This window comes from Perissodus microlepis, chromosome 12 (assembly GCF_051167445.1).
Source record: "Perissodus microlepis isolate ML-2025 ecotype Zambia chromosome 12, ASM5116744v1, whole genome shotgun sequence".
Taxonomy (NCBI): Eukaryota; Metazoa; Chordata; class Actinopteri; order Cichliformes; family Cichlidae; genus Perissodus; species Perissodus microlepis.
The window spans coordinates 16,010,569-16,032,812 of NC_140472.1; the positions used below are offsets into that span (position 1 = coordinate 16,010,569).

The window sequence follows — 22,244 nt, forward strand, 5'->3', positions numbered from 1 at the left end:
GTTGATAAGCGCTGGCGTGCTGTCCATGCAGGATGGTTTGGAGTGAAGCACAACTGGGTTCTGCCACCGCCTGGGAAAGACAACGCGGGAAGGAAAGGGGAGGAGAAGAGAGAGAGAGACAGCGGCGACAGTCTACTCCCCAGCAAGGACCAAACTTCTGGCAAGGGATTCGGTGAGACGGGGGACTAAAAGATAAAAGTGCGGGTGCGATAGAACAAAGGGCAAATGCACTTTTATTTGGGGATATGCTGTTTAGTTATAGACGGATTACAAATGAATAAAAATGGAACAAATATAAATCAACACAGAAAAGATTAAACGAAACGGGGCTGATGCCACGAGGATGAAATGTATGCCAGAGACGCTCGTACGTCTGCGACGTAAAGTGTAATATTTTAAGAAACAAATAAAAGAAAAAAGAGAAAAAAAAGGAAAAAGAAATAGAGTAGTTCAGCCATGATTCTGCTGTGTAAAAACAGTCAGACAAAAGAAAGTAGGGGCAAGGTTCCCCTCCTCCGTGTGTTCCCTCCTTGTAGGTGTGACAGAAACAACAAAGGGACGTGGAAAAACTCGCATCAGGACCACAGGCTCACAACTACCCAGACAGATCCCAGAGCACAATAGCAGGGGTCTGCATACAAGAGCATGTCTGCAGGTTTTGCAATATGCAGCAGTCTCCGTGTAATTGCATTTCTCCTGGCGTCTCTCGGCTACAACAGTCGGGAGTATTTTTCTTCTGTCAGCTCTGGCAGATCTTTACAAGAAACGAAAGCGATGATTTGAGGAATTTCAAGTGCTGAACCGGAGGAGCAAGTGTTAAAGCATGTGAGTTATGATTAGATGTCATCCCGAGGAATGCTCTTAAGTGATCGCAATTGTTTGTGCCTTGCAGTTTAATGGGGAGAAGCGAGAGACGAGCGCTGCCCAGAATAAAGCGAATGGAGTAGAGCAGCGGAGAGGTGTGAACTTAAAGTGGACGTCGAAGGGGGGAAATAAAAGAGCCCTGAACTGATTGCAGAAGCGAATGTGTTTCAAAGGTAGGAGATTACGGGGATTGTTGCACATCCTACGTGTATTGCCATGCCATTTAATCTGTATGCTCGCTACAGAGCAGTTCACAGTGCAAGACCACATGTGGACAGACAGCAAAGGGTTGCATAACGGTTCAGTTAGTTTGGGCTGTTCAGTGTATTGCGCTATCGACATATCGCAGGCTGAACTAGAATAGCCTTCGTTTTGAACTTCTCCGAAAGCTTTTTGGGAGGTTACATAAGTTATCTTAGAGGGGGTGTACTGAACAAACACTTGAAAACTAATTGAAATTTTATTTTATCTTTTTATATGTAGATCTTCCTATAGAAAAAAAAAATACATACACACAAAAACATTGATTTGCACAGCACTGATAAAACTTTGTGACCTACCTAAAAGGGCAGTTTGGGTTTTTGTTTTTGGCAAGTGGAAGTTCTACCTCATACTCTTCCCACTTTTCTTTTTGTGGTAAAAAGGGGGAAAACTGCACAGATCATCTTGTTTAGCTGTGCTCTACTGTAAATCCCAGTTTCTTCTGCCATATGGTGATGTTCCCTGCAACTGCTAGTTTGCCTAGCTTGGTTAAATACAGAATTAGATGTGCTCACCACCTGCAGAAGTCTGGATACATGAGTCAAGCTTAAAGGAATAGCTGCAGAATGGAGTCACTTAGTGTCTACAGAGCCAAACAGTGATTCGCTACAGTTACTGGCCAAAGCATGGAAAGAAAACTGGTTTCTCTGACAACAGTCGAAACACCCCCCCTTCATCAACCACAATAGAAGCATGGTGAAAATGTGGTGGGTGTAGGGATGGTGTGACAAAAGTTGACATCAGTTCCTCCACTTTTCCCTCGCTGTTCAGTGTTTTTTCTATCAGCTGTGGAATTTGAACCGGTCTTCCTTTTGGGGTGAGGCCCTTCCCTGCGTCTGCTCAGAGGAGTAGGATGTCTCAGTAAATGCGGTGCATATGTGTTTGTGAGTGTGTGTTTAAGTAAGTGTGTGTGGGTAACTGGGGCTTTCCAATAGAGTTGCACACCAAACATTCTTGGCTGTCGAATGGCCGACTAGTGCGCCAAGTCCACACAGCTGGGAATCATATAAGAAGAAGTGTCTTTGTGTGATCTGGGCAATACGACGCACATGCACAGTCACATGCGCGCACATGCTCATGCACAGAACTAAAACACACAAATAGTCTGCTTTAAGCTTTAAGCACCTCGGCTCAAGAACAATTTGAATAGTTGGTGTCTGTGAGGTGCATGTGTGTGTGTGGTAGGTGTATTAGATGTAACTAGTAATAAAGTGACGCTCATACACACACTGGTGAAATTCAACATAACTCTTCACACACACAGAATGGAGAAAATATAACAGAGACTCAGTCATCCTGCAACAGTGTCTTCTTTTTCCAGCACCACATGATGTTTGTCCTCTTTAGTAAGTTTTGGACAGAGAAAACATGGTGGTGGTGGTGGTGGGATGAAGAGGGAGGGTGGGAGGGCAAAAGAGAATAAGAGAAGGGATTGTGCTGGTGATGCCAATTGTACAGTTTGTTTCTTATTGGCTGCTTCTCTGGTTGTTGTTGTTGTTGTTGTTGTTTTAAACGGGGTGTCAGTGAGCAAAGAATGTGTATGCAAGAGCAGAATGCAGAGTGAGAATGCTTGGAGAAAGAACATAGGCCTTTGTCTGCTGGGAGAAGAGAAGAGAAGAGTAGAGAAGAGAAGAGAAGAGAAGCAGATTGTATCAAATTAATATAGGAGAAATTGAGCTGTAGAGGGAAGAAAAAGGAGAGGAGATCAAAGAAGAGGGACACGAAGAGGTTTCGGCCGTGGAGGAAAGAGTAAAGCAGGCTGAGGGAGTGAGAATGAGAAATTCTGACAGAGTCCTATTCCATATTATTGTAAACATGAAGGCAGAACCCTTCTTTTTCTCAGATCTGTCCCGTTTTCTGTTTGAACCAAGAAGCTGATAAAGGAACGATTTCATTAGAAGAAATGAAAAGAAAAAAGAAAAAAAAACAGATAAGTTAACAACTGGCTCTTCTTCTTCATCACAATCTGTTCAAAAAACAAACAAAACATCCCTTTAGAAATGATCTCTTTCCACATGTTGAACATTTGCCTTATGATAATCAGCTGCACCGTGTCCCTAGCACTCGCTGATTTCTTTGTACTTGCGAGTGTGGCTTGGTGCGATTACTTTACAGATTGAAACTGCTCATCTGGACAAAGTTCTTTTTGTACAAAAAACTGAATGTCTACATTATATGATGCATACGGGAAGCAAAACACACATTTGCAAGGCCAGAGAGTCGGTGCGTGAGGGAATATGTTTTAGTAGTGAGAGACTTGGATAAGAAGGTGTTGTATCATCAACAAGGACGGACCGGGGTGGGACAGGACCACATGATCAAACGAGAGGAGATAAGAGAGCTGGCTGAATTCAGAGAGGGTGTCTTTGTCCATTTGTGGTTCCTCAGATAGCTCCAGGCTGGATTGAGGCCAGGGGCTGACAGGGGTTGTGTCTAGAGATCTGAGATCGCTGCACTGATAGGCATATTACACAACATCACTGCTGAAAGAATACGATTAAGGTTTTCGGTTTCAAAGGTTTTATGCTGCAAAAGTCATTTTGTTTGTGGTATTTTAACTTTTAGATTTTGGCTTTTCCAGATGTGCCTTGGATTTAGTGCCCGTCATGCAGGAAACGCTGCCTGCCACTGCATTGTGTGGCTGCAAAATGACAGATTACCAGAGAGCTGAGGTAGGTTAGGGCCACCTAAAATTATAGCTGAAAAGAAACTTCCAAAAAAAAAAAAAGACTAGTGGACTGATATTTGAAATGGCCTTGAGCTAACAGTGGCTCTGACAGTCTGGCATGCAGAGACACATATAGATTGTTCTGCTTTTACACTCCTCAACCCATGCTATAGTTTCTCCATTTCTCTATTTAATCACATCTCTTGCTCTTTGTAACCTGTTGTCCTGTTTCTATTTTGCTGTGTGGAAACTTGGGTGCGTGTGTGTCTGCAAGTGCATCCAGGAAAGGATGGCAAGATATTCTCCAGAGACCAAGTGGCACCATTTGGTGGCTTGGCTGTACTGCGTCTCTATTTATGTTCATGCTTGTGTTGTGATTGTGTCCTGGTCGTACGGCTCTATCACTGTGACGACTACATCTTTCTGTGCAACTGTGCATGATTATGCATGCATAGTTTTGCATGTGTGCAAGGCTGTATGCAATTTGACCCCTGGAAATCTTTCTTTAGCATCTGCTCCTCTCATTTGTGGCAGAAAGCCGATCCCTTTTGGTGAACTGGCTCCAGCATCATATGACTGACCAAATTGCGATGATGTTTTGGGGTGCGCGTGTTCTGCAGTACAAAATGACATTGCATATCATAACAGGTTGCCTTTTGGCTATTGCTGTATATGTGTGGAGTTGTGTGGGTGTGGCTGTCTCCTTGCATCGCCTACAGGACGCTCTAAGCACCTCCCAGGCCCGAATGGGCCCGCGCAGCTCCATAAATCTAGCTCGTGTTGCTCACACAGCAGTAATCTCTAGCGTCTTTTATTTTCGATGCCTGCAAGCCTGGAACTCTGTCTCCTTATCTTCCTGTTTGTTTTCACATCTTTCCTTTCCTGCCTGTCTATCCATTCATAACAGCAATTTGGCTTTCATTAACTAAGGATGGGGGGGGGGAACAAAAACCAATTAGCACCTACATTGCCAGAAGCTCTCCTTGGGTTACAGAAAGTGACATAAAGAAGAGGAGAGTTTCTCTGAAGTTTCGCACACATATTTGCTCATTTTAGCATTGTCCTCCACTCAATTTCTGTCCCCGCTTGTTTTAAAGAGGACACTTGCAGTGTAAAGATGATTTTTCAGTTATTTCTTTAGTCATTCTAGCAGCTTTCCCATCACAGGGATGCATCCAAAAAATCTTTTAACGCAGTCAAACACAAGACCCACAAATATAGAAACAATGACTAACACAGTGAAGCTTTTAAACTCCAAAAACCAACATTTCCAAACCACACTGTATAGACATAAACAGACTGACACATACATACAGTATCTGTCTCGTCTAGTAATAGCCAAAGGCAGATTTTCAGAGAGCAGAACACCCAAGGGTGCCGTTCCTGCTAATCCAGGTCAGACCAGCTTCAGTCTTGGCTGAACCACCCATGAAACCACAGGATTTTTAATCTGTAATTTTGCCTGTGCTTGTGCGGTTGGCTCTATTTAAGGTGTTTCCTTGCATGTCTGCTTTGACACGTACACATTGTTGCCCCGTGATCGCCCACCACGTGCCATTTATTCGAGGGCTGCCCAATTTTTTGCTGTTTCAGAATGATGCAGCATGTCTGACTGATGCTCTCTCGGCTCTCTGTCTGTCTCGCTTTCTCACACAGTCAAGGACACACACACACTCCAGAATAAATTAATCAGATGTGATAACTGATAGAAGCAAATGCGATGTATGCAGGACTGCAGTGTCTGTGGTTTGTTTCCTCATGAAAATTGGAAATTGACTCATCACATATTATGTGGTGTGGCTAGACATTTTAAGCCATGTTCTCTTTTTAGTTATTGCAATACAGGGATCTTTTCCTTCATTTAAATCTATTGAGGGGAAAGAACAATAAAACACTGAGTCATGTAGGTTGAGGTCAGACACAGCGGATCACAAAATACAATTTAAGGGTTAGACAGTAAAATGTGGTTTGTCACCTGTGGTCTTCTTAAAGCAGACAGTTTGGAAATTGTTGCACTGACTGGCAATGAAATATTCTCGGTCTTTGTTTCTGTCTCTCTCTGTCCCACTGGAATACATCACCAGAGTTAGCATAAATATTTAATCATTTTATTATCTTCATTCCTGTTTAATGGCCCAACATACTTAATAGCAATGCACTCAACAACATCAGAGGCCAGGTTATACAAAAATATTGACTTCTTGAGTCTTGTTAAGCTCCATTATGGTTTTCTGGTCAGCTGTCTTTTAGTTTCATCTTTGAAAGAGAATATCTTTGTGCTTCATCTTAACATTTATTTGGTTGAAATTACCTGTGCCCACAAGTGGCTAGGATTAGCTGGTATCATTGATGGTGCAGCATCCAAAAGAGCCTAACCCCACGCCCTTAATCAAACGATTAAAACTTGTGTGGCCGTGCTATGGCTTAGCAAATTAATGACATGTGGTCACAGTGCGTGGTGATAATTGCACGCTGGTTCTATCATCAGGCCATGGCACAGTGGTGTGGAAATAAATAAAAAGGAACCGCTAGTATAGATTTTTCCATGACTATTTTGGGATGCCTCTGTACACGGGATATCAGCTTTGTTTCTGCGCGCACATTTGCTGTCTTGTTTAATGACATTCCTGCATTTGGAGATTGCATGATGACCTCCTTTGCGATACAGCCGAGCAGTGTGTGTAGGATACTCCAATTTAGTGCTTTTAGGTGAAAATCATATCTCTTCATTTGATGATTTTTTTTTTCTTTTTTTGAGATTTCAGGCCAGCTGACGGATTACATGCCTCCTGCACTGCCTGAGAAAATGCTTTGACCACTCGGGATTATAAAACCCACTCAATGGGCTGAACTGAATAAAATTAAAAATGGATTGCTATCGAGGTAAATGCTTTATCTGTGAGATGCAAGGGTTTTACCTAACAACTCGTTTGTTTTTGTTTTGTTTTCTCAATTCTAATACAATGCGAGGAACTCTACAGAGCAGCGCAACTAGATAAATGATATGCAGGTTATTTGAAGTAAACACAACAAAGGGCCTTCCTGTTATGCCATGGTGCTCTGTAATGTGGCTATCTGACTATTTCTGAGTCTCCCTGTGATTTTTTTTTTGTTGCTGTTTACACTTATGCTCTTCCCCTCCCCTCTATCTTCATATCTGTTTCTTTATGTAAGCAAGTGTCTTTTAAATAGAAGCAGATGGATACTGCATTAGGCTGATAGCAATATGGATATTGCAAGAAAAATGGAAGCGAGGATGAAAATGTGCATTATATCAAACATAGAAATGTTACATTAACACGCTCATTTACAATATTTGACAAGGATCTTTCAGTTTTCAAAAGAGAACACACAAAGTTATATGTTTTTACAATTTAACAAATTAAATGCCACACATAGCAGTTGCCATATTTTTGATTATTAAAAGAAAATAATGAAAACTCATAATCCAGCCGACATGTTTGACCTGTGGTATGGGCTTTCATAGGTAGAATTTCCTTAGCTGTGGTGTTTGCAAGCCAAATAGATTAGGAATCTCTGATACACAGTATTTTGCAGAGTGAGCAGGGTTGATGTACTGACTTTGTGGAGTGTGATCTCGGCGGGCCTACAGTTCTGCTTTTCTGTGCCAGACTGAAGTCCAGAGGTGTTTGTCTTGGCTTCGTTCTCTGTTTGATCAGGCTGTTTTGAGAATACTGACTGACCTGTGCTGAGGCCAAATACATCTCTCTCCTCACAACTTTAGCATTTCCTTTGCCTCTGTCCCTTCTCTGTCCTATTGTCTCACAAGTTTAGAACTTTGAAACATTAAATTTAATGTTCATTTTCAAAATATTCTTAAACCTAGCAGTTTGAATTGGACCTTTTTTTCTTTTTGTACAAGATAAAGAACAAAATCAAAAATATTTTTTTTTTCTTTTTATTCATGCAGTTTTCAGGAAGGCCCAGTTTCCTTCTTCTTCCCCTTTTCTTGTTAGTTGTCTGATCTTAACCTCAGTCCAAAGTTTAGTCTTATATGTGGTTCAGAGAGGTCACTAATACTTCTAACCTCACCACGGGTAGTAGGGAAAATGTCAAGACCCACTTATAGATTGCATGTATTGCGAAAGAGACTCCATCCTTTGATCTGCAGTAAAGTGCTGGTCAATAAAACTCTTAAATGCCCAGTGTAGTGCATAGCACTCTGCACAACATAAATATCTGCATTCACATGCATTTTGGCTGGGCGAGTTAAGGCTGAGAGAGCCTAAATATTTCCCATAAAACTATTACAAAGCACTAAATACTTTCACAGCAGATTCCTTTTTGCAATGCATCATTAATTTCTAGTGTTTGCTGGCATTTTCTCTCATTCCTGCCAATAGATTTCTCAAATAATGTTGTTACTGCAGTGACTATCAACAAGGCAACCATTTTGAACCACAGTTACCTACGCAATAAATACAAATATTTAGTCCATTTGATAAAGGATAAAGAAAGGTTTCTCTTGGACTTGTAATCTCACACTAATGTTCAGCACTTGTTCAGAAAGAAAAAAAAGAATCTCTTTAAGTAAATGTGCCAACAGATCACTGAGAAGTGCTACGCCTGCAGCACCATGCCTGTTTAATGGGTGGCATTTCCTCTTTTATAAAGGATATAAAAATGTAATTCTAACAACCGATCTGCTTACTCTTTCCCTGCCATCACAATATTATTAAAATTAAGTAACACAGTATCCTATATACAACACTTTCCAAGTAATTCCTGATAAGATCATCACTGATCCCTGCTGATGGATTTACTAAAGGGCATACTAAGAGAGTATATCAAAAGGATTATATCAATTTCAAGCTGACAATGAAAATTTTTCATGGATTATACACTAAACTTGTTCAAGGCAGGAAGGAGAATAAAAACCAGTCATATCAACCATGGTGTACTAAACCTGGGCCTGTTCTCTAGTCTTAAGTGTATTTTTTAATTATATGACATGCTAAATATGCTGCTTTGCTTAAAGGAGTCAAACTCATTCAAGGCTAAAGCCTCCTGACACTGGTTTCCTGTGCTAACCTAAATTCTGCCCTCAGCTTCTGAAGTTACTCCAGCTCTGGTCCTACTTCCTTCCCAGTCTCCATCCCCATTTCCATATCTGTCTCTTGTCGTTCCTTAACCTGAATCTCACACCCCAGCTTCGCATAATTTCCTGCTGCCCCCCTGACCTAAGTACCTAACTCATCTCCACTAGTGTAATACCCTGATACCTGCACAGCCTATGAATCCTTAGGGTCCTAATCGGCTTAGCCATCACCTGTCATGGTAACTAAAGTAATCAATTTTTTTTACTGGAGCATAATATATGCTCCATTTATCACAAATTAGTAAAAAGGACTCTTTATGTATCAACCTGTGCTCAGGTTTTCTGAGAGACGCCTTATATAAAAAGCTGCCAGCCCTGGTAAAATTAAAAAACACCCAGGTTGTAAAGATATGTTTAGGTTAGAAATAGGGCTAAGTTTCCACCAAACTGAACTATCACTTTAAGAGTTCGGACCAACGGCTGAAGAGAGCCTTAATAAGATTAGCCCTGGCACTTGACAGCTACAGCTTAAGAGGCACCTCCGTTGACCTGTGTGTCTCTGTCCAGCAGAGTGTGTACATGTGTATTTCCTTGCATTCATATATGATCTTAAGGTTGCCTTTTTAGAGCATCAGGGAGGCTGTTTGTCTGTCCGTGCACATACTCCTGTAAACCTGAATTGAAGCAAAAGCCAACTTTTTTTTGGTAAATCTTTATCTGTTACTGCATGCACTGGAGCTCAGCAAGCCATGCCTGTGCAACCTCAATCCCCCAAAGTCAGAATGCAGGAAGTACATAACTTCAAAGGCAGATGCATAGTCTGTCTTTATCACAGAAGGTTTGTGCCACTCAAGAATTTACTTTTTCACTCTTCTGCATGTCAAAACCTCATATCCACCTTGGCTATCACTCACTGCTGTTTTGTCTCAGGCTGTGATTTTGGATAAAACAGGCTTACAAGCAAGGAATTTAAAACAAGAAAATGATTCAGGAAACACAAAGCCGATGGAATCACTGGAATTTGCCACTTAAGTGTTTTTACTTAGAACTGAGTACTGGGTACTTGAGGCTGTGCCAAAGACACTATATCCACAGAGAGACTTGAGTAACTTGACTTGAATATGATCTGCCGGTGGTTGCGATAGGCTATGGGGTTGTGGTTGGGTGCGCTAGATGCCGCATTGCTCTAACTGGGTCGTTTTGGCACTCTAGGGCTGCGAGTTGAGGACAGTGAGGAATATGCAGCACCGTGTTCTTTTTCACTCCAGGCACTTCATTGCGAAAGCCAGGCACCACATTGTGAAACATTTAAGTTGGCATTAATATCATAATCAGAGGTCTGTTTATTCTCAGACAGACAGCAGGCAGTTAAACAAAGAGACCTTCCCCTCTCTCCCCACAATAAACCCTCAGTGGTGCCGCCCTCCTCCTCTTTCCTTTTCCCAGCCTCTCGCCCTGTCCTAAAGACACTTCACATTCCCAACATATTCAACCATCATGGCCCACCAGCATCAACAGCACAAACTTGACCTGGAAATATATCTGTATTAAAATCGTTGAACATTTATCTGCAGCCAAGCAGTCAGACTCAACAAGCTGCCGGCCCACATGTTATGACACTGGGGGAATAATAGCTGCAGACAAGTATGTCAACAGAAAGTTTTACCTCTTATATTGGGTCTGCTGCAGAACTTGAACTTTAGCAATTTAGCAGCTCAAACACATTAGTCTATATTTATTCCTTCCAGAGACTGAGGGGGTGGTCTAGTGTGCATGTAAAAGAAAAAAAAAACAGTCTCAAAAATGCTAACGTGTCTGAATCAAGCAACATGGTGTGTGTTTGTGTGTGTGTATGTGTGTGTGTGTGTGCGTTTAAATATAGCTGTTATTTTTTAGTTTTTGTTTTACAAGGCATAAAAGATAACTAAGTATGTCTCCCTAACACAAAACACCATTTAAGCATTTTAATAGTCTATAATATATTCTGACCAATCAATTGTCGCTTTCTTTAAAGGTTTCACTCATTCGGTCACAAGCAGTGCAGTGACTTGTCTTCATTAGCGTGTAATAAAGCAATGACCACTGGTCCCACACATGTAGTTTTCCAGCTGGCTCATGATAAGGCATATTACTGATAACTTCGCAAGTAAACAATTCCTTCAGCCTCTCTCCCTCACTTCCTCTTTTGTGCCCTTGCCTGTCTGCCTCATTTTATACTTTGTCTCAGGCCTTATCTAGCGTTAAATGTTTTTCACGTAAACTCACACTGTGCCATCGCCCATCGCCAAATAGGCCGGCTGTTACAAAACACACTCTATTTCATGCCAGGGTGCCAGCTCTGGCAACACTCAGCCACTTCTCCATGGCACTCTGTATATGTGTGTGTCTGTGTGAGGGAGAGAGAGAAAAAAAAGAGACAGAGCTTAACAGTGGGAATAAAAAAAACTGACATATTTGAATTTATGAGCTTTTTTTTTTCAATATTTTCCCACCATCAATCATGTACTGTAGAAATGCCAGTTTCCCACAAGCTCGTTTCACTAACGTTCACTTACTCCAGATTCACCTTTGACCTTTCATATCTGAATTTTCTTCCCAGAGAAGCAAATGCCACATTTTTTTTCTTGTCCCTCACCTCTAAAACAAAATTGTATGACAAAATCATCCCGCTAGACACACAAGTGAATGCTCTCATCCTGTAGATCCACATCATATGGAGTGTAATGTTTGCTGGTGTGTGTGCGCTTTGATATGTGTGTGTGAGTCAGTGCCGAAGGTAGAATTTAATCTTTGATATCGTTATCAGTTCCAGGGTGATGGTGGACTGTTTGCAAGACCCACCGGAGCTCTGACCTACTTGTGTCAGTGAATAGGTTGCATAGGCTGTTTTTTTGTTAAGAGTGTGTGTGTTTGTTAGAGTTTTGGGAGGGTGTGCACTTAAAGCGAACTCTGTGTGGACACAGGGAGTGTGAGAAGCTGGGTGTTTTGACAGCTTTAGAACAGTTCCAGCACAGTGTTGGGGCAGGGGGTGAGCCGGCCTGTTGGATATATGAGTGTGCGGCGAGGGTGAGAATAGGGTCAGCGGAGGAGTGGATAGGAGGGGATGAGATAAACGCAAGAAAACACTACCAAAAAATGCTCGTTTTGAATTTCTTTATAATGAGTAAACATCTGAAATGAATTAATTTGAAAATGTATTGTTTGTTATCCCTTAGCAATACATCTGAAGAGCAAACCGTACCCCTTACTTGCAGTTAAAATAAAACAGATATTAGTCTTGAACTTTACTAAGCTTAAACAAAATGAATTATATCTAAATAAATGCATTTCAACATGCCATTCCTTCCTTTGGTTAAACCAGAGGAGCACTAAATATACTGCAGACAAAACTGAGCATTTGTCCAAGCAGCAAGACGCCTCTTTGCCGAAGCATTCGTGCCAAAAGAGTGATCTCAACCCATTCTCCCAACTTTATTCTCACCAAAGTGTAAAAGCTACGGGACTAAACTTCCCACACAGTTAATAAAAGACCCATAAAGGTTGTTTAACAAAACACAGTCCTTTTCGTTTTACTGTAGCTGAATGGGGCCAGACATCACCTCAGAATTGTGCTGCTTAAGAGTTCTCTCACAAGTACACCTCTCCCCCCCAAAAAAACAGGGGGGGGGGGGAGGCTCTCCACATTTTCTAAGCCCTCTCTGTGCCAGTGGTGTTGAACCCCTGCTTTCTCCAATGGCATTCCAGCCCATCTTTCATGCTGTTTCATTGTGGCCGTGCCAGCCAGGTCAGGGGGCAGTATTTTCTCAGGGCTTCAAGACAGCATTGGAAAAATAGATATAAGACGTACAGTCTGACTATTTGTGCACTAAATTCCTGTTTGATTCCTGTTTGTTGTCGTTGTGTCTGCATGTGTGCATGATGTGCAAGAATCTACATGAACACAAACATTTTAAGTATGATTGCTGCACTTAGCTCAAATAACACACTGACCTTCTCTTTAAAATGCTTAATATAGCTCAGTATGTTGCGACACCCATGGCTAACCTGCGATATAGAATCTGTCTCAAAGATGTAAGCTGCCTCTTTTGAGGTGGCTCCGAGTGACAGCACTGACTTGATGTAGCCTAAGAGCCTGCGCCGCCTTTGTTTTAGAGATTACAGTACCAAACTCTGCCAGTAGATGTCCGTCTTCAGTCTTGTACAGCCTCCAAACAAAGTTGGCAGACTGGCTTTCAAAGATGTTCACATGATCAAATTGGTGACTGTATCAGTATCCTAAGTGTGTGAAATAAGTGAAAGATAAAATGATGCTGAATGTTAAAGAAATCCCACATTCACCTTTTATCTTGAGCTATACCCATGACTATAGTGAGTGGCAGATGGACTCGTAAAAGCTCCTGCCTTGAAAGAAAACCTTAAATTAAAGGTTGAAGGTTTGCTTGAAGAAAACTGGAGGTATTTTGCTGACATGGCAGCATTTAACATCTCTGGCAAAGCTCAGCATTCCAGCAGTAAATTCGTAGACACTGAGATCTTGGAAAATATGATAGCAAACGCTATGTATTCTCCTTGGTCCAGTCTGTGATCTCCTCTTTTACTGGCTTTAGTAGCAGTAGGCTACAGTTGCAACGTGGTAGTTTCTATGCCTGAAAACCCGGAGTAACCTTAGGAGAAAATTTCTCTCCATTGCCCATGAGTAATAATAACAGTCTTGCATTATTTACCTGGATAGAGCGTGTTTGCAAGGGTTAAAGGGGAAACGTAGTTAAATCCCACTGACATGCAGACAGTTGCGTGGATAACATACAAAAACAAACAAAACAAAAAATACTTACCTATGATTGATTATTAGGTAGTGATTAAAGGCAGTGCAAAGTGGATGCAAGCGCTCTATCTGTAAAAGGCAGCACGCTTTGTGGGCCGTTCTGAGTTAATAGGATGAAAAGAGCATAGTTTCTGGGCGGGGATACGATCATATATACAGGACATGATTGGCCTGCGTGTTCTAATCGCTGAGGAGACCTTAAGTGTTCCTCTTAAGCCTCGAGATTTAGGCTATTAAAGTATTACAGTAATAAAGTCAGTGCGTTTAAATTGCGTTTTAAATTCCTCAGCCACTGTTGCATGGTAATGGTCATCCCGGAGCTGTCATCCCGGACAGTTGTTCTTATTCACAGAAATCACACAGCGCAGTAAAGAAAAAACGCTAATTGCAGAATTTCATATTTTAATCAAGAGACAGCTCAAAAGTTCCACTTTTAGTCATCAGTGACGTCTTCCGTATTCTCAAGTCTTCTTCCAAAATGTCAGTTTGCGGGATATCGAGCTCTGTGTCTAAATCCTCAGAAAGATGGAGTGCAAACGTCTAATTTTCCAACGGAACTTGAACGCAGCACAGGAGAAGTTGGAAGACTTGTGTCGTGACGCGCAGTCGTGGAGGCGTGCCTCTGATGAAATCAGCCGGGGAAACAACAACAGAAAGGGGGTGGCTCAGACCAGAAGACTCTTTCAGCCAGTTATGATTGCATTTCATCCTCCAAAGTGTCAGTTTGAAGATAACACAGCATTATATTAAGTCTGCAGCAGCGAGCTGGTTCTTGTTGAGTTCTGTGAGGCGCTGCATTAAGGAGGCAGCGACGGGAAGTAGACTGAAGAGGAGGATGTGATAGGGCAAAGGTCCTGTCTGCAGTTATTTGTGCTCTTTGGCAAACAACGGGATCGCAGCGATCGCATCTTCCCTCTCCGTGCGTCTTTGTCCGGTTTCAGTGACCGGCTAAACCACCAGCAGAGTGGCATGTGGGTCAATTCCGGAACCGTCGGAAGGTAGGGACCCCTCCTGCAGGAATACTCGGTCACATGCTCTTCTTGCGATTCTGGCTGTGCACAAAGCAATCCGCACAAAGCCCCCAACATCTTTTTTTCCTCCTCCCTTTTTACACTCCAGAGATTCATTAACAGCTGTTTTCTGTTCATAATGTTTCAATCACCTCTTCCATCTCTGTAACATCATCGTAATTATAACGGAGCCTGTTTTATTTCAACGTGTTATATTAATATTTCAGACAGAGATGTTACAATATCACAAGGCGGGGTTATTTAAAAAACACCTGCAGACTTATGTTACTTTTTCTTTTTCCTCTTTTTTCTTCCTTTGACATTATGATTCTGTGTTGTAGTGGTTGGGCTTGGCACATTACGCCAGACTTATCAGTGCATCATTTGGCATGTAGGATTGTACCTGCCCTTTTTTTATAACATCGTTATGTGAGAGACAGCAGCACGGTGAATATTGACTCATGCCTTTTATCTTTATAGACTCTGATGACAAAACACAAGACTGACTGATTTGTTGAATCGGTTTCTATGAGAAACTATGAATGAGCCAGGTGGTTATGAATGGCTGCGGGGAGATGGAGCACACGAGGTTCTTTCATTGATGACTGTAGGGATCCTACACCGCAGTATTTACAGGGACAGCGTGCAGATCGAAGCAGGGACAAAGATAACGTGCAGCCTGAGAAGATAAATGTGACCTTGTAGGACCGTAGACCCACACACACACACACACACACACACACACACACACACACACATATATATATATATATATATATATATATGTATGTGTGTGTGTGTGTGTATGTATATATATATATATATATATATATATATGTGTGTGTGTGTGTGTGTGTGTGTGTTGTGTGTGTGTGTGTGTATAAGAGCGTGTGGGCCATGACGTCATCTGAGGGACAGTGCTTCGCAGGTAGCTACGTGTCTGATGAAGAACCTTCTCACTCCTACCTGGAAATAAATAAATAATATTCTGGGAGTTTCTTTTTTATCTCACTTCGTTTTAATTTCCAGTCATTAGCAATTAATCATATCTAGTTGCATAAACATTTTGGCATGCACACGATATTGTGCAATCCTTGTCTTTTGGCCAGCATCATTTTTTTCCCTCCTCAAGTGATGTCTAATAATGCTCACTGTGTGACTGTGGCTGAGCCATTTGTGGAAACACCAACTGTATCGGATCTTCTGTTCTGTGCGTCTCTCTACCAGCGTCCTACCAGTCATCTGCCCTTAACACACGGACGATGAGATGTGTTTTTGTTGGCCATTAAGAATTTTGTTCTTAAATCTTATGGCAGTACTGTAGGTAATGAATCAAAGATCAAGGCTGTCGTTATGTATACTCAAATGGCTTAACCTATTGTCCTGATTAGGCACTGTGCCCAAGCATTCGACTGTGTCAACAGCTTTCAGATAACATTCTGCAGCGCTGATAAACCCACATGGAAGAATAAGCCAGCATTATATGGCAGGCTTGAATGTCCTGATCCCTGTAACAAGCTGTAGTGGGAGATATACAGAGGTAAATAGTGCTTAGAATTGCTCAGATGCTTTATGGTTTGCTTTTATATGTAACATAGTGCTTTGGTGCGGAAAATATAAAGTATGTTGCATTTTTAAACAAGATTAGTACTGCTGGACTACTTTCCTCCCACCCTAATTATCTTTGGGTCAATAGAAACTCTTAATATGATTATGACACGTCAAATGACATGCACCATAAGTATTAAGTTGAAAAGTTTTAGAATTCAGAGATGGCAAAGAGTCCTAAGCATATGATTCATGAGAGCTGGGGTTGGGTCACTAGCCACAAAAAAGTTTGAGAGCCCCTGCTTTACATCATGTTTTAAACCACATTTGCATTCCCACAGGAATGGCCTGGACTATTTTCTCCCAGACAAAACTAATCCATCTCTACATCAGTAAAGTTGTAGTAATATCTAGGTCACCAAGTCCTTTGTTTTAAAGTTACAGTACTTGCTTTGTCTCAGGTGCATAGAAAAATCACAATCACATTGTGAGTTTTTTTCCAGAAAAACAAACCATGTCATGTTTCAATTTATTTGAAATATCAATCTCAAATGAGCCGGCTAAAGATAAACAGTATGCAGTTGTATGCAATGATAAGGTAATAGATTTATGCTAATAACAAGTGTATTTTGTATGTGGTGTTTGGATTCTTTATGCAATTAAAAGTCAAAGCCATCAGATGGCACTTTGAAGATCAGTGGAAAATGACAATTAAATCGCCAGCTTACCTGTTTGTTCAATCAGAATAGTCTTAAAAAGAAAATTGTGAGAATGGATGACAAAGCATGAGAGATGAGAGAGACGTGAATGACAGACTGTATGTAAAAGTGTCCTGTATATGAAGTGGATACTGAAAGGTACAAGGGTGTGAACTAGAAATTGGAAGAAAACGAGCAAGAAGGACAGCAAGATAGATGAGAGAGGAAAGAAGTGGTGGGAAGTATAGATGGAGAAGAGTAGAAGGAAGACTGGCAGGGATGAACAGGAGAACTCAGAGACACAAGGGTTGGCCTGTCTGTGTTTAAAAAGCTTTACTGCAGCAGAGAGAGAGAGAGGAGCGAGGCTTTTTCAACTAAGCTGGCGTGCGGCTGGCTCCCAAACAGCCTAGGCTAGATGCATACATAGCATCGCCTGCTGTGGGTCGTGCATTAATACCAGTACCATCTGCAAAGGGTAAGACAGTACGTGCAGGCATGCATGTGTGTATGCATGACTCTGCGAGTTTGTGAGTGAGTCTGAGGTCTACTGTCAGCCATCCTGGGAGCCTAGCAGAGGCTACAGACCAGGTTATGTAACCAGTCTATGGCAGCTGTGCCTGTGGCTGTCAGTGTCTCAAACACCCACAAAACACACAATTGTAACTCACACACACAGATGCACAAGTGCACAAACCTAAAACGCATACACAAGAATGAACGAGTAAGCATTTTTTTTCTTGCAAGAGAGCAAACTTTTGACAAAAAAAACCCTGTTATTAAAAGGAAGCTTACATGGTTGCACATGTTTGAATAGTTTCTGCAGACAATTACACACGAGCACTTTGTGTATGCAGCCAAGCCTGTGATAGTGTAAGCCCCATAGCTCTGTGTGAGTGGCCAAGTGTTGACCCATGCATTAAATGGGTGGTTTTTGGGGTCACTCTTTTTTCACTTCTTTTTTTTTTTTTTGCATGAGTGGTTGAAGAGAGCACAGTGGCAGCTGGCTTCAACGCTGGCATCGGGGTGAATTCTAGCCCCAAGGAAGAAGAGGCAGATGGGGGGTGGGGTGTTAAGGTTTTGGGATAACTGGTTGCTGCCAGTGGATCACTATAGGTGTTACATAACAGAGAAACTGGGGAGGGGGGGCGGGATGTATATTTGATTAATACTGCTCCTTGACTTACATCCAAAAAGGTCATAGAATGATAGATCACTGCTGAAAAAAAGGGAAAAAAGGGTGGAGGAAAGTGTGCTGTTGGGAGAAAAAGTGGGAGGAGACAAGGGAGATGGAGAAATGTTACTAGAAGACAATGAGTGAACTGAAGGATGGAAGAACTGTGAACTGGAGCATTATATTTAGGGAATAAATGCAGAGTGGAAATAAAGTGAGGGAGTTTGTCAGATGGTCCAAAAGTATGCTAGAAAGGGTACAGCTGGAATAAAACAAATAACCCACACAGACAGAAGGATAAATAGAAGGATTTGGAAAAAAGCCAGTGAGTTTGTGTACAGATAAACTAAACAGGAAGATGACAAGATGTGTTTATCTTCTTTCATTTCTCCTTTAAGGGCTGTGTGGCCTTAAAGAAAAGCTATACAAAGACACACATTATGCATGAGTTTCCTTGTCTCTTTGGGCATGCATGCAGGCTTGCACACATGCACGCGTGCACGCGCTGACTAAATCCATGACATTCCAGAATTAACTAGAAGGGTCATGTTTGTGTGTTGAGTGGGCATTTGAGTCCCTGTCACAGTGTTTCTATCAGTCTGCTGATGCCTACGCAATATCAATATGTCCTTAAAAGTGTCAGAAAAACATGCACACGTAGCGAAAAAATAAAACAGTGACTCATTGTCTCATTGTTTTACATTGCAAACTGTCTTTGTCCTTTTAGACACCTTTGCTAGCTAACATGGAAAAATCACACTGGCCAGCAGATGAAGTCTAGACATCTGTGTACAGTTCACTATAGTTCACTGGCTAAAAATGAAACCTGAGCTCTACAGCTACACTTTCCGCTCCTCTGAGCTGCACAAGTCTCCTGCTTCCATAGTCTCTGGCTTCTGTTCATCCTCCAGTCATGCAATTAAAAATAATTGTTGGAGTCTAGGAACGCTTAGGCGGTTTAAATATAAACCTGTGAGCAGGTGTGTATCTGCCAAGTGCAGTGGTGTATGAGTAGACAGTTGTGTTACACTTGTTAACCAACACATGACCGAACTCGCTTGGGGCCTCGGTGAAGATCCTCAGATGGAGGATGATATCTGGGAGTCAGGTACTGTTGATCCCCCTGAGAAACTGTCCACGCCACCACCAACGCTGCCTTCTGGTTATATCAGTGCTTGCATGCACATGCACGCACTCTCTCGTGCACACACACACACTGACTTACATAGTCCTGCAGGCCAGTAGTAAAGGATTTAACACCGTACTCTGATATCTCCCTTGTATTTAACTTTCTTTCCTTTTTTACAGAATCACACATATTCACACATATCAAAGCATCAGCAGGAAAATTTGTAATTTGTTCTCCTGAAAAGCCTTGGTTATTGCCGGTCCCATCCTTTTGATCCCTGTAGCATTAATTTCTGGTTCTAATGCTGGGCTGACAGTGCCTCTCGTTCTCTCTAATACTAATAATCCCCTCCCTGGCTTTTTCTATCTTGCCATTCTTTTCTGGCTATCCACTGTTTCATTGGAAACAGAGAGGATTTAACAGTACTGTACATCACGTCTGGATCCCCCGTTTGTCACCGCCATTTTTGGTACACTCAATTCAAATGTCCTTTGGCACATATCGCTGACAACCACTTGTAATAAGTCAGGATTCACAGTTGGCCCTTTATCCTTGTTTAGTTTTCTAAAAACAGCACTAAGAAGCCTGCTGCCATCACCATTAGCCAAAAAGCTGTTAGGTAACTGCCAGGTTGCGCTATCTTTTTATTGCTTTCTCTATCTCTCTCCTCTACCTGTTGTACGTGCGTCTGAGGGTGTGACAGCTAAGGTGGCAAGGGAAAAGGATATTTTTAACTCTGAAAGTCATAAATCCACATGGAGGGTTCAGGGAGCTGCTTCTTTGACAGCTCAGGTAAACAAAAGAATCTCTGTTCTGTACTTCCTGGCTGACGTAAACGGGACCCCCTTCTGACAGGAAATTGGAAAACGTCAAGCCTTTTTTGTTGTTGTTGACAAAGAAAATCGATGTCTTAGGTCTCGAGGGAAATAAAGCAACGGTGATATAGATGAAGTGAAGGTGTATGGCTACACTGAGAGCAGTTCATGGCTGAATAGCAGGGCGCACACATGGCTCATGTGTCTGATGAATAGATGCCATTTTTAGCTGCTGGTGTCTGTCACTCCTGGACTGAAGTGTTGCACTGGCATCCACGTCATTGGAATAACAAACCAGAGCCTTTATAAATGTTTCAGATGCTCTATTTACGGGGGCCTTGGTTTGGGTTTTGAATAAGTCGCAACCCCAAATGGACTGATTAGCTGGCTACAGACTGAACTGCGTCTGTGGTGTGGGGTGGCAGTGGTGTCGGTTTTGTAATAGCACAGTTTTCTCCAGGAAAGTTTTAAAATGGGTATTAACATGTGTGTTGACATGTCAGAAATGTTTGTAAGCAGTTTATGGAAAGGGGATTTTGGTAAGCTTTTCAGAGTGATGTTTGGTTTTAAAAGAGGAAGTCAGCTGACCTGTGCAGTACTTCCGTTTTGCACCAAGGTTAAGTACAGAGGTGACAGGTGGTCATACATGGCTGCCACGCCAAGAGAAGACGAATGATGATGCATGAAAGACCAAAAATGCTCATTAGAAAGGTTGGGGGTTTATACTTCCCTTTTTTTTGCACAGCCAACTTAGATTTCATCATCTCGCATTATGTTTTCTCTAAAATGAAAATGCTCTGAGTGATTCAAAAGAGGAGCAGAAAGGGGGAGAAAAGAACAGTAAACTCCAGGGAAGTCTCGTTCTTCTTCCACTGTCCATCCACCTCCTCCCCCTTCTCTCTGTTTCTCTCTCTGTGCTGTTACAGAAATAGCTCTGTGGTCCTTCTTTTGCTCAGCCTGTGAACCATGTGTTCTGTTGAGGGGTTTGGCAGAAGCCTGAATACACTGGGCAGCACAGCTATGGGGGCTTAGATCCTTAACAAAGCTCCCCTAGGCTGGGCTGGGCGACAGTTAGCGGCTACTGTGCCTGATGCCTGTTGTTGTCAGTGTCAAAATGCAGTGTCATTCTTCCTGTGGTTCTTTATCAAATGCTGTTTTATTTTTGTTTTTCATGACTGTTAAATTAACCACTTCTCATTTTGATTCTCTCTTCTCTCGTGTTTTCCAGGGCCCTCTCCATGGATATAGACACAGACTATGAGCGGCCCAATGTGGAAACCATTAAATGTGTGGTGGTAGGGGATAATGCAGTAGGCAAGACCAGGCTAATCTGTGCCCGGGCCTGCAATGCCACCCTCACACAGTATCAGCTGCTTGCCACCCACGTGCCAACCGTCTGGGCCATCGACCAGTACCGTGTATGCCAGGAGGTGGGTACATGCACACAGAGTCAAACACAGTTCAGAAAGAGCTGCATAGACAGACTTGGGTACAGTTCTGGGCATTGTACAGAGACCGAAACACAGGCTATAGTAGTTACACATATGTATAAAAAGTAAGTAAAGATTATCAACACTGAAAATGTTGTGCAGGCCACTTAGAAATATTTGTTTGTGTTGCAGGTGTTAGAGAGATCTCGTGATGTAGTGGATGAAGTCAGTGTGTCCCTGAGGCTATGGGACACATTCGGGGATCATCACAAAGACAGACGTTTTGCCTATGGCAGGTGAGCAGATACACTCAGTGAAAAAAAAACCCACACACACGCACACACATACACACAAACACAGTTTGAAGCTATCCGCTTGCCCCAACTTCGTTACTGACCCAGTAACACCATTTGTTGGCTGACCACAAGGTAAACTATCTTAAAGCGTGTTGTTCTAGTTTCCCATTTTAATTGGCGCTGCCAAGAAATTGCTTTGTGTTGGCTGTGTAGTTTGTAGGGCATTAACACAATTTACGTGGGCTAACATATCACCAAATTCATTGTTGGCTTCTTCAGCAGAATGCAACCAATCTATTACACCCACAGAAACATGTCAGTGTAACTTTCCCTCACCCAAAAGTTGCTTTTTGTGTAATCCAGCTGCCATGCTTTTTTAGTTGAACTCTGCTCTCAAGCTGTTACATCCCTCCTCCCTCAGACGTGATTGGATCATCGCTATACCCTCTTATTTCCCGTGCCTCTGTCAA

At 42.1% G+C, this 22,244-nt stretch overlaps 1 protein-coding gene across 5 annotated transcripts in view; it reads left to right on the forward strand.

The window, feature by feature from the left end:
• rhobtb4 (Rho related BTB domain containing 4) overlaps nucleotides 1-22,244 on the forward strand; it is a 38,983-nt gene continuing 16,739 nt past the window's right edge. The window contains exons 1-4 of one of the 5 annotated variants that reach the window (XM_084945304.1): nucleotides 62-172; nucleotides 893-1,037; nucleotides 21,277-21,478; nucleotides 21,671-21,774. In XM_084945304.1, the coding sequence (XP_084801430.1) occupies nucleotides 21,287-21,478; nucleotides 21,671-21,774 (296 nt within the window). In that variant the 5' untranslated portion in view covers nucleotides 62-172; nucleotides 893-1,037; nucleotides 21,277-21,286. Of the gene's footprint in view, nucleotides 173-217; nucleotides 826-892; nucleotides 1,038-11,982; nucleotides 14,676-21,276; nucleotides 21,479-21,670; nucleotides 21,775-22,244 lie in introns of those variants that run through there. The other 4 variants (XM_084945305.1, XM_084945300.1, XM_084945303.1 and 1 more) reach the window with 4 other exon arrangements.